Source organism: Pristis pectinata, chromosome 19 (genome assembly GCF_009764475.1).
Source record: "Pristis pectinata isolate sPriPec2 chromosome 19, sPriPec2.1.pri, whole genome shotgun sequence".
In the NCBI taxonomy this organism is placed as follows: Eukaryota; Metazoa; Chordata; class Chondrichthyes; order Rhinopristiformes; family Pristidae; genus Pristis; species Pristis pectinata.
The window spans coordinates 18,591,233-18,604,633 of NC_067423.1; the positions used below are offsets into that span (position 1 = coordinate 18,591,233).

General features: G+C 43.9%; 1 protein-coding gene across 1 annotated transcript in view; it reads left to right on the forward strand.

The window, feature by feature from the left end:
* Window positions 1-693: 693 nt before the first annotated feature.
* Window positions 694-13,401, forward strand: part of kcp (kielin cysteine rich BMP regulator) — a 106,724-nt gene continuing 94,016 nt past the window's right edge. The window contains 1 exon segment of the mRNA XM_052034140.1: window positions 694-833. Coding sequence (XP_051890100.1) covers window positions 722-833 — 112 coding nt within the window. The 5' untranslated portion in view covers window positions 694-721.

Here is a 13,401-nt window from a genome sequence, read left to right on the forward strand (position 1 = left end):
AACAACCCACAACCCACCTCCACCAACCCCTCCATACTCCCTCCCTCAAACCGCCGATGCCTCCTGCACCATCACCCTCAACTTTCTAACCCAATTCTTAATGAGGGGCCTCAGCCTCCATTTTCCTACCCCCAAGCTAGAACTCCACCCCACCCCCAGGCTGGTATTCTTTTCCCTTGGATCTCGATTCCTGTCCCCTCCCGGCTCCCCCTCGGCCTTCTCCGCTCCAGCTGGCTTGGACTCCAGTCCGGGTTTTGCAGCAGCTCCGGGTCCGATTGCGGGATGGGATCGAGACAGAGGAGAGAGCGAGCGGTCGACACCCCGAGCGCTCGGCAGCGGCTCACTGCCTGCAGGACCCATCCCACGGAACAGCCGGAGTCCCTGCTGCAGGGAACCGCTTGGAGCCAGACCCCCGTCTCTCCCTCCAGTTCTACCTCCTTCCCCCTCTCTACCCCTGCTCCCCGCTAACTCCTTCCTCCTTGTCCCTCACATTATCCTCCACCCTCCCTCTATCTCTCTTTTATTTCCCATTTCTTTTTAACCCTCACCCTCTCTGGTTCCCCTCCCCACCCCCCGCCTTCAGTTCTCTTGTCAGCCTCTATTTCTACTTCTTCCTACCCCTCTCTCCAGCTGGACCCCTTTGAGCAGGGGGTGGGGTGTTGCTCGGGGGGGGGGGGGGTCTATATTCGACACCCCTTGTGCATCTCTGCCAGTGTCCAATATGTGCTGCTGGCTGGCACTATGTGTCATGGTACAGGCACCTCTGCTGTGGCAGATAGTGGTTGGAGCAACCTCAGCCCATATCTCCCAGCCCTACTATCACCAGGAAAATGGTAAGTGTCAACTTTTTTATTTGTATGCAGGATCTGGCGGGGCTGACATTTACTACCTCTCCCTAACTGCCCCATCCCTGAAGAATACACTCCTCCCCCAGTCAGATTTGGTCTGTGCCCTGTGATCTGATCAGTACAGAATCATCAGTGACATGCTGTTACCCTGCACCTCCTGAGGGTACTGACTGGCTGAATCTGCCTATCCTTCTCTTTCTCTAATCCTCCTATCTCTCATCACTCACTCTTGATCTTCTCCCACAAGTTCCACTAGTCCCAGGTACTTCCCCCTCCCCGGGAAACACGGCGAAAGAATTCATCTTTTGCACAGTGATGTCTTGACTGACACTCCCTCAGGTCTCCTCCAGTTTGCTCTCTGTCCCTGAAAGCTTTTTGTGCTTCACTTGTTCTCTTTTCCTTTATTCAGGCAGACTAATCAGGAACTGAATATCGCAAACATCAGCTTGAGGGTGAAAAACAAACAAAAGTGGTAATGGGGGCCTCTCAGAGAGACTCGCTGTGGGTTTAGCTCATTCCCCATCTTTCACTTGTGAGGGCTGGAGAACTCCGGATTCAACGTCCTCTGTTGAACCGTGGATGACAGTGACCCATAGATTCCACATTTGCCCTTAGACACTGAGGGATTATTCTTGTGAGCAGAAGTCTGTCGCTTTTTAATAGTGAGGTATTGTACTCGCAGGGGAAGGTCTGTTACTGTGTAAGGAGTCTGGTACTGTTGGGTACAGGTTTGTTGCTGTATGAAGGGTTGAGTATTGGTGGAATGAGGCTTTCACAGTGTAACTCCAGTTCTGTTGAGACGGAGTCTGCCATTGTATGGCATGGGAGCAGTGCTAGACAGCATTCTGTTACTGTATAATGCAGGTCTGTTTCCAAAAAAATATACTTTATTCATAAAATATGCAGTTATACAAATGGGACATGACACTGTCATCATTCACTTTGCCCCTCTCATTATATTTACTATAATATTTACAATATGTTTGCATGTCATCAATTTTTCGGTTCCAAGCATTCTGCCAGTGTAAACTGGAGAGATTATTACAGGGGCTGAGCTGCTTGGTTCGAGTGGTAAGACCCTATTACTTTAGCTTTTATCCACAAAGCCTTTGAGGTGGCTGCACCAAGCATCAGTGCATCCCTCAACATTTACTCCTGTACCTTGAAATGTGCCAGTCTGGAATATTCTATTGCGGACATATTGCACTGGGAAACCAATAAGCTTTGGGCAGACTAACGTGAATCTTTCACAGAGTTGATGATCTTCCCACCTCAGATTAATACTGATGTGTATAAGTCACATAGTATAATAGGCAGTCACTTGGTGAGTCTAGGTCTGTTACTGTACATCATGATTACAGTAATGGTGGCCACAGGTCAGATATAGGAGAACACTGAGGTACAGTACTGCTGACTATAGGTCTATCACTGTATCTATATAGGTCTATAACTTAATCATTGCTGGGTAAGATCTCAAAGGAAAACAAATATTCTAATTATGGTTACGCCTGTTATTTTATTGCATTGGCATAAATACTGATGTGTAAAGTCTGTTGCTGTGTAATAGGTGCATCATTATATAACACTTGGGAAATGGACCATTGGGTACAGTGAATGTACAGTTTCCAGAGGACAACGGTGAATTACAGCGCTGGTCGGCATAGGTCTGACCCCATATCACTGGAGTAACTGTGAGACACTGAGGAACTCTTCTCAGTTTTTCTCTCTGCATTGCTTCATTCAACTCCAACCAATCTGGCAGTGGAATGGAACTAATCTACAAGCCAAATAAAAATTGTTCAACCTCTGTCCCGTCTACTCCAAGGCCAAGGTCACCTCAATTCAGTCATGGAGATGTAGTACACTGACAACACTTGTGCAATGCCATTTGTGCAATAACATTTGGAGGCCAAGCTCCAGGTCATAATCATTCATCGGCATATACAAGAGAATGGGCTTAAAATTTAATATCTTCAAAACTAAGGTCTTTTATCAACCTACTCCTGCTGTACAATCGTACCCCAGATAGTAAAGGTGCATAATGAGACTATAGAAAACTTAGATCACTTTTTGTACTTGCTAGTCATTTTTCAATGAAAGTTGATATTGATGATGCAATTCACCTTTGCCTTCAGTGCACCAGCACAGCCTTTGGCTGTCTAAGGAAAAGTTTGTATGAAGATCCGGTACAAAGCTCATGGTCTACCAAGCAAGAGTGATAGCTGACCTGTATACCTCTGAGATATGGACTAATCACAGCAGCACCTCAAAGCATGAGGGAGATACCACTAAGCCTGTCCATGCCAAATCCTTTAAATCCACTGACAGGCTAAATGAACCATTGTGTGTCCTCTCCCAGGCCAATGTCCCCAGCACTGGGACCCAGACTATAATCAATCTGCTGTGATGGGCAAGCCAAGTCATTCATACACCCAATAACATACTCTGAAATAGACCCATTACACCAAGTGATTACCAGATGGACAGAGGAAATGATTCAAGGATATTCTTAAAAGCTTTTTGAAGAGAGGAATATTTCCACAGATTTGAGGGAATTCCTGGCCCATGGTCGCTCACCACGTAGAAAGATCATTTACTGAGTGATGGCACTGAGTCCCTTCACAAGAGCACCCAAAAACCCGGTATAAGTGGTATAAGAAGTACACCACTTCTCAAACAACCCACTTACAAGCATCTCCCACCCCACCTGTGACAAACTCTGCAGGTCCCACCTTGGCCTCAGTAGCAACCTCAGAACCCATAGAAGTGGGATGGAGTGAGACATACTTGCCCCTGAGGGATTGACTAAAGAAATAGCATGGGTGGTAACAGGCCTGGCACTGCATAATCAAAGGGATAATGCTGGTGGGTACAGGTGTGTCACCATAAAATGCTGAGGCACAATATTGGGACCATTAGGTCAGTCTGTGGATAACATTGGAATATTAGGGTTAATAGCGATTAGGCAGGAAATGGAAATGAGGCTGAAGTTCAGATCATTCATGGTCATATTGAACAGTGGAGCAGGTTGGAGGGCCAAGTCACCTACTCCTGCTGCTCTCCCACATCTGGGGGATAACATGGGATATTCAAGAAGCAAAATAACATGGCGCATACAGTTAGTAATGTCAGTGTACAGGGGCATGTTGGTGTGCAGTTTTAGTACCCTGTGTCTAAAGCAGTATGTGCTTGGCTTAGAGCCAGGGCTGCATAGATTCACTAGGTTGGAAAACATCCTCATGAGGAAAGACTGAGTAAAGATCGGCTTATACTCACTGGAATTTAAAATACTGGGAAGTGCACTCACTGAGATACGAGACTCTGAAAGAGTCAACACTGTGAAACTGTTTCCTCCACCTGGAGTGACTTGATCTAATGGGCATGGCCTCAGGATGATGGATTGTTCTCAGTGACTAGAAGGAGGGAATATTTCTTAACAAGGAGTTTTGTATCTCTATTTCAGAGGTTCGTGGATGGTCAAGTCTTTAAACATAGTTGAGGCTGGTATCATAGGATTTCTGGATATGTTGGGGGAATTTGAGGATGTGGGGATCAGATGAGAAAGTGACCATAACCACTATCTCCTAACTGAATGACAGGACATGCTCAGGTGAATGTATGGTTTCCCTTCTGTGATGACCTCAGGCAAGGTGCAACACTGGTGAATTATAGAGAAATGCTTCCTATGCACTGTCCCATCAAGTTCACCAGGGAAGTAGAGCATACAGAGCAAAAGCAAAGTACAGAGTAAACCTCCTCGTTTATGATCAGTTCTGAGCCAAGTTGAGTACAGAAAGACGGAGGAAATCAAAAGAAGCAAAGAGAAAGTGTGAGGGTTAAAAATTAGCAACTGAAAATCAAAAACTGCGATGCTGAAAATCTGAAACAAAAACTGAAAATGCTGGAAGCACTCAGCAGATGAGGCAGCATTTATGGAAAGATTTCAGGTGAAAGACCTTTTGTCAGAAATTTGTAACTAAATTGGTTTATTATTGTCACTTGTACCGAGGTACAATGAAAAACTTGTCTTGCATACCGATTGTACAGGTCAATTCATTACACAGTGCAGTTACATTGGGTTAATACAGAGTGCATTGATGTAGTACAGGTAAAAACAATAACTGTACAAAGTGTCACAGCTACAGAGAAAGTGCAGTGCAATAAGGTGCAAGGTCAGAACAAGGTAGATCGTGAGGTCATAGTCCATCACATCGTATAAGGGAACCGTTCAATAATCTTATCACAGTGGGGTAGAAGCTGTCCTTAAGTCTGGTGGTACGTGCCCTCAGGCTCTTGTATCTTCTACCTGATGGAAGAGGAGAGAAGAGAGAATGACCCAGATGGGTGGGTGAAGACCATAGCCATTACAACAGTGCATTGAGGTAGTACAAGGTAAAACAGTAACAGAGTGCAGAATAAAATATTAAATTTATACAGAAAGTGCAGTGCAGGTAGACAATAAGGTGCAAGGCCATAACAAGGTAGATTATGAGGTCAAGAGTCCATCTTATCATACTAGAGAACCGGTCAATAGTCTTATAACAGTGGGATAGAAGCTGTCCTTGAGCCTGGTGGTATGTGCTTTAAGGATTTTGTATCTTCTGCCCGATGGGAGGGGAGAGAAGAGAGAATGTCTGGGGTGGGTGGGGTCTTTAATTATGCTGGCTGCTTTAGGAAGGCAGCGAGAAGTATAGACAGAGTCCATGAAGAGGAGGCTGGTTTCCATGAAAGTAAAGGTTAACCCAATTCAAATATTAAAAGCAGAGAATGCTGAAAATACCTTACAGGTCAGGCAGCATATGTGGAGAAAGAAACAGAAATAACATTTCAAACCAGTGATCTTCCATCATTAATTTTGTTTTACTCTTCACAAATGCAGGCTGAGCTGTGAAATATTTCTACCATCTGCAATTTTTTTGTTGTTCAAATAGTGAGAGGTTAGTCAATGACTGAAGAGGACTGATTAGGAACCAAAAAGGGAGATCACCTTGAGAAGGCAGACGGCATGGCTGAGGATCTAAATGAAACTTCCCATCTGTCTTCACCAGTAACAATGTTTCTGCCAATGCAGCAATAACAGAGGAGGCAGCTGTGGTATTGAATGGGAGGTGAACAGACTGCTGTGCTTAAAATGCCCATCAAGTCAAAAAGTACTTTGGCAAATGCAGCATGTTGGACGTTAACAGAAGTAAAATCCTTAGGATCAAAGGAACCGTTGCTGTAAAATTGGCTCAGAGACAGAAGGTAGAAAGTAGCAGTGAACAGTTGATTTTTAGACAGGAGGCAAGTATATAGTAGTTTTCCCAGGGATCTGTGATAGGGTATTAGATGTGTGTTAGTAAAGTGGACATGTATATGATGTCAAAGTTTTCAGATCACAGAGCTAAGAGAAGTAGGCAATGATCTGCCTAGCTTCAGGAGGTTCTGGCAAAGCCTCAGAACATTAACTCTGTTACTTTTCCACAGATACTGCCTGACCTGCTGAATATTTCCAGGCATTTTCTGTTTTTTTTTAAAATTTCCAGCTTCTCAGACATTCCTTTTTTGTTTGTACCCTCCCCTCTGGCTTCAGTGCAACTTAAGACATGCCTGTTTTCTAACTATTCCCAGTTCCAACGAAAGGTTGTCCACCTGAAACGTTAACTCTGTTTCTCAGACCACAGATGCCGCTGGTGCTTCTTGACTATTTCCAGCAGTTTTTATTTTCATTTCAGATTTCCAGCAGCTGTACTTATTTTTTTTGTTTTGCGATTACTACATTTCTCTCCTATTATGTATGAAAATCAAAGATTGCGTTCTTTTATCCATTATTTATCCGTAAAGTGCATGCCATGTTTAACAACCTGCTACAGGGGATATGTTTTAGTCATTAATGTAAGTTCTAACTGAGGATACAGCACTAGTTTCATTAAGGATCAGTAAAATAGCACAATAAAATATCAGAAAATACTTTATATCCAGCTGGGGTTAGACATCTGGTGACAATTTGGAGAGCCACTCAGAGCAATTGCAGGAAACTCTCCTCAGGGGTGGTGTAACTTGGCGTGGGGTTATATTATGGACAGAGTTATCGCTAGCCAATCATAAATGGTTGTGGAGATTTGGACACGTTGTACATTACATACTGGCAGTCAACATTCAGTTAAAGTTAAGCATATTCTGAAAATGAAATCTAAAAGAAAGACTGCAGATGCTGGAAATCTGAAATAAAAACAGAAATTGCTTGAAACACTCAGCAGGGCAGGCAGCATCTGTGCAAAGAGAAACAGGTTTAATGTTTCAGGTCTGAAGCTCATAATCAGAACTGGAAAAGGGAGAAAACAGCAGAAAATATGAGGAAGGTGGGGTGGAATAAAGGGGATACTTCTGATTAAGTGAGACCATATGAGGAAATGTGCCATTAGAAGCAGATTCTGCTTTTGTCTCTATGGGGGTTGCTAATAGGAGGGCTTTGGGACATGCCCAGTGGGCCAGACTATACTGATGGAGAGAGAAAAACTGAGTTAAGAAGACATATGGTTGCATGGAAAGTTGAGAGGGATCACATCAGGAGCTTTATGATGATAAGATGTGGAGAGAGTAAGAGGCCAGGTGAAGGGGTCCAGATGGTTGAGGAATTCTGAAGGCAAGAAATGGGGTCACTGAATGAGCTGAAGATTCCTAAAAAATCGTGAGCACAAAGGTGAAGGTGGGCAGAAGAGAGCTCACCTTCCTATTGAGGACAAAATTTGTTTAATTGGGGAATTTACATGATGCAGCTGAGACCTGTTCTAAGGATTGATCGCTTGGGATCAGAGAGAAGTCAGAAAGGACAGTGGAAACACAACAAGGGGTGAGATTCAGAGAAAAAGTCAAAGGGATGTGATGGGGATAACACTGGATGAGTGTTTGTATCCAAGAGTTATTGAAGCTTACAATCTGTTAAAGGGAAGAGTAGAACCATATGTCACATCCTGCTAATCTGAGAATGTTCCTTTTATCTTTCTTTCTCCTAAGTAACTAACAACCACATTTCAATCTGTTACAGAGTGAACTCTGATTCTGTGCCTGTCATTTTTTTGCCAAAGATCTTATGTGGAAGCCTAGCAAGGGCATTTTGCAAGAAAACAAGCTGAAACAAACATGCTAGACGTGACCCACCTTTCACAAATTCATGCTGACTCCTAGGTTAGCTGGTAGCTTCCAAGTAATCATTGACTCTGTCACTGATGTTCAATTCAAGTAATTTGTCCAGAACTAATATTGGTTCACCAGGTATTATCTCCCGATTACAGCAGTTTGAAGCTGTGCCACTTCCTGCAGACTAGAGAGTGATTTAGCTGATAGCCAGAGAACTTGTAATGAGAATTGAATCAATTAATCCTCAATGATATTATACCTCCAACCACAGATGGTAGTGTGGTTATTAGGCAGTCTTTATGTGCATCTGGAGAATAATAGGAGGCAGATTCCTCCTGCTCAACATCAGCCCCAAGAAGAAGTATTGAAGATTTTCCAGAACTCACCAAGTAAGAACAGCGTCACAAGTTCAGAGTGGGATACATCAGAGCGAGTCGGTGGGATGGAAAAATTGAGAAGGTTGGTGTAAAGTCAAGTCGAGTTTGTTGTCAAGTGCACAAGTATGTGTATGCACAGGTGCAATGAAAAACTTACTTGCAGCAGCATCACAGGCACATGGCATATAAGCAGCATTCATAAGAAAAACATAAATTATACACAATTTTTACAAGAAAGAATACAATTAGAACATAAAACCGAAGTCCATTTTGGTACAAAGTGTACCCTTGTAGTCACCCCTGTAGAATATGGTGACGAGAATAAAAGACCAGAGGAAGTTCCATGTGAATAAGAAATTCTGATCACTGTAACAGGAAGATTCCTGGCCAAAGCAGTGAAAAATAAGGTGGGGGGAACAGAAGAATTCAGCTCCCTCAGCTCACGTGTTGGAGATTTGGACTGAGAACAGCCAATCGCCCTGCTCAGCATGTCAATGTTTAAGCTAAAGCTTGGGCACCAGTTTGTAAATTTGTAAGTGGTACTAAGTCTCTGTGGTGGCAGCATGGAAGAGGCCAAGTGGCATAATTTACTCTCTGCTGATTTATTTTTCCTGGCCAAGGGCCAATCTTGTCCAGTATCCCAGTATCAGTGGCCAAGAGAACTGTCAACAATTCCCCTAACAATCACATCAGAGACAGCCTGGCATTTAGCACTGCACTCCAGTGTCAGAGATGTGTTTGGACAGAGTTGTGGGGGGGGGGGGGGGGGTGCGATGCATGGACGAATGTGGAATGGTGGGAACAAAAATACTATAGAATTGACCCAGCTACCCTGCCAAGTGGCAGAATTATTTACTTTAAAGGCTCTGTCCCTTTTTGAGTGATACTGTTCGAGCATGCTAGACTCCAGCTCTTGTGATGGAACTCCTGTTGAAAATGTTATTTGTACCCATTCTTACCCTGAGGAGTAAGGGGGTTGAGCAGAAGAGGTCCAAGAGAGACATAAGGGGAGATTTGAGGAGGAGGAGGCAGTCTGACCTCCTGTTCCTTTTTTGGGCAGGACAGTCCTGTGATAAAAATGTTAAATCCCGGTCCTGCAGTGAATTACTGAACTGAAGGATGGAGATAGTGTGAGACTGGATTCAATAGAGCTATGGAGGGATAAAAGTCCCATAGTTCACAACAAAAGAGAAAACCCCCTATCTGTGACATGGGCTACAATGTACGCCAGGGCAGCACATTGCCATGTGCACTTTCAAAGTGGCAGTTCTCCTGTGGGTCATAACTTGTCCTGTTTCCATTAAAGCTGAACAGTTATATTGATACAAAATGGAGTAGTTTTACCTTTCAATCAAGCTGTTTTATTTACATAAATGGTAGGCATATGATATTAGATGAACACTGTTGTTGCTTGTTTTTTCCACAGTGGATGATGCTACAATGCTTTCTGCACATCACAATACCCAATGGGACTGGGTGGTTTTAGGTCACCCTATGTGTCCTCCTGTATTACTTTAAAAAGGGTGTTACCTAGGAGGGGTAGTGATTTGGGAGTAGACTAAAGAGAACGTTGAGGGAGGAGAGAAGATTTAGGATGTGTTCGGGGGAGTAGGGAGATTAGAGGATCCTAATTGACAACAGCCTGAGAATCATTGGTTGTTAAAGAGATTCATCTGTATGATGTTATGGAGGGGGAGATGAGGGAATGCAGACAGGAATGTTTTGTTCTGTAAAGCCTGCACAAACTTACTCTTCAAGTGCCTTTTCATTCTTTAGAAAAAGCTGGAATCTCACTCTGCAAAATAAACTCTCCTCGTCCATACAATCTTGGTGTTCCTGCCCCAGACAACTTGGCTCATGTGGTTGAGACTACACTCGTTTCAATTACTCTCATCTAACATTTTGATTGAGAAGGGATAAAGAGGAAAGGCGAGAATGGCCTATTTGATACTCCACATAGAAAAATATCCTGCTCCAGATAGTAGATAAGCAGACCCTCACTGGTACTGCAATTTCTCTTTATTTCTCAGCTCCAGCATTGTTTTTATAATTCCCCCATACTTTTGCCTCTCCATATTTCTGTACTCTTTCCAGACCTACAACCTTATGAAAATTGTACACCTCCAATTCTAGCTTCTTGTTCATCTTCTATTTCTGTCGTTATGTTGTGTCTTCAGGTTCTGAGCTGCTCCCTCTGTAAACCTCTTCTCCTTACAACATTTGTCACTTCCTTGAGGGTATAAGGGTAATGTCTGGCTGTATCTATTTCTTTTTCCAAGCTTTTGGTCACCTGTCCTAATATCACCCTATGGAACTCAGTGTCAAACATTATTTGATAATACAGAATCTTGGGAAGTTTTAGAAGATTAAAGTTTGGATTTCTTCTCTTCTTACACTCTTGTCAAACCTTTGAGTCCAGTTTGTAAACAGGGGGTCACAGACCCTTGAGGATTGCTTCAACCCATGAGAAATTCAGCTATGACTCAAAGGATGCCTTGAACTATAACAATAATACTGTATCATGCAATAAAAGATATGAAAAAAGAAAATAATAACCATCCAGTTTATTTTACCAAAATCTTCAGGAAAATAGTTTCATCATCTGCTGTCTTTATTAACATGGTTGATAAAACATTTTTGTAAGGAGCCTCACAAACCTGCTCCTGTCACTGCTACTACTGCACCCTCTTCCTTTCCTTCCTTCGGTGAGCAACTAGAGGGGAGCATCACAGGGACTTAGGGACTGCTCAACAAATGTCCTACAGGGACTCAGACTGCTCAACAAATGTCCCACACGGACTTAGGGACTGCTCAACAAATGTCCTACAGGGACTCAGACTGCTCAACAAATGTTCCACAGGGACTCGGACTGCTCAACAAATGTCCCACACGGACTTAGGGACTGCTCAACAAATGTCCTACAGGGACTCAGACTGCTCAACAAATGTCCCACACGGACTTAGGGACTGCTCAACAAATGTCCTACAGGGACTCAGACTGCTCAACAAGTGTCCCACAGGGACTCGGACTGCTCAACAAATGTCCCACAGGGACTTAGGGATTGCTCAACAAATGTTGCCCCACAATCATTTGGCACTGGACCATGAACTGATTCTTGTAGGTTGGGGTTTTCCAAACTATTTCAGGATAGAAAGTCATGCTGCCTGCTGGGCATCTGACCATCATTAGATCTGTTCAGTGTTTTATGTCCTAACCAGAGGTATAGGTACAACAGTGCAAAAGTTGTCACAGGAAAAGTACTCCAAAATTCTGTCAGCCTGAGAAGAATTTTGTGTAGGTGAAGCTAATTGCTGTTGAAATGTACTCGAATAGCAGCAGAAAATTGACATATCAATTTTATGAAAATCAGATTTTATTTAGATGTTAAAATAGTATAAATCCACTTGCATGTTAATTTCAGCGCATCCTGACTGAACAGTTGGAAGCTCCCCTGATAGTTCAGTAAGGTTCCAAGCTAATTCGTATTTCTCTGAAATTAGATGTTGAGAGTTTGGATGAGAAAAGGTGCAACTAGGATTCATCCTGCAGCAAATTGCAGTCCACAATAACAGCACTGCTGCTCCCCCACTCCACTGCCCACCACCACCACCGCACCCCCCCACAGTGCCTCTGATGAAGAGTCGTGGACCCAAAGCGTTGACTGTTTCTCCTTCCACAGATGCTACCTAACCTGCTGAGTTTTTCCAGCATTTTTTGTCTTTATTTCAGATTTCCCCCATCTGCAGTTTGTTTCACTTTCATTTCTGGTATTTAAAGTACACTTAGGTTTCCCCTTATCAGCTTCAACAATTCAGGATTTAAAACTCTACTTATTCCATTAATAATAGTTGCGACCTACGGAAGGCCATCGGGAGAACGAAAAGGCAATTCCGTGTGAAGTTGGAGACGCAATCGGATGCACGACAGCTGTGGCAGGGTTTGCATGCCATTACTTCCCATAAGGCGAAACCTAACAGCATAAATGGCAGTGATGCCTCACTTCCTGATGAGCTCACGCCTTTTATGCACACTTTGAAAGAGAGAATAACATTACACCTGTGCGAATCCCCACAGCATCTGGCGACCCTGTGATCTCTGTCTTGGAGGCCAATATCCGAACATCCTTCAAGAGAGTGAATCCTTGTAAGGCGTCAGGCCCCGACGGTGTACCTGGCCGGGTACTGAAATCCTGCGCTGACCATCTGGCTAGAGTGTTCAGGGACATCTTCAACCTCTCACTGCTGCAGTCGGAGGTTCCCACCTGCTTCAGAAGAGCAGCAATCATACCGGTGCCCGAGAAGAGCAGGGTGAAATGCCTCAATGACTATCACCTGGTAGCACTCACATCTACCGTAATGAAGTGCTTCAAGAGGTTGGTTATGGCTAGAATTAACTCTTGCCTGAGCAAGGACCTTACCTGCTACAGTTTGTGGTTGGAGCACCTAGACAACCACAAGATATGCATCAGGCTGCTGTTTATCGATTACAGCTCGGCGTTCAACACCATCATCCCCTCAGTACTAATCAACAAGCTTCAAAACTTGGGCCTCTGCACCTTCCTCTGCAACTGGATCCTCAACTTCCTTATTGGGAGACCACAGTCAGTGCGGATCGGTAGTAACATCTCCTTCTCACTGACTATCAACACAGGTGCACCTCAAGGATGCGTGCTTAGCCCACTGCTCTACTCTCTCTACACTCATGACTGTGTAGCTAAGCACAGCTCAAGTGCCATCTATAAATTCATCAATAACACCACTGTTGTTGGTAGAATCTCGGATGGCGATGAGGAGGCGTACAGGAGTGAGATGGATCAGCTAGTTGAGTGGCGTCGCAACAACAACCTCTCACTCAACGTCAGCAAGACCAAAGAACTGATTGTGGATTTCAAGAAGGGGAAGCTGGGAGAACACACACCAGTCTTCATTGAGGGGTCAGCGGTAGAAAGAGTGAACAGCTTCAAGTTCCTGGGCATCAACATCTAAGAGGATCTATCCTGGGCGCAACACATTGATGCAATCACGAAGAAGGCATGTCAGCAGCTCTACTTTGTTAGG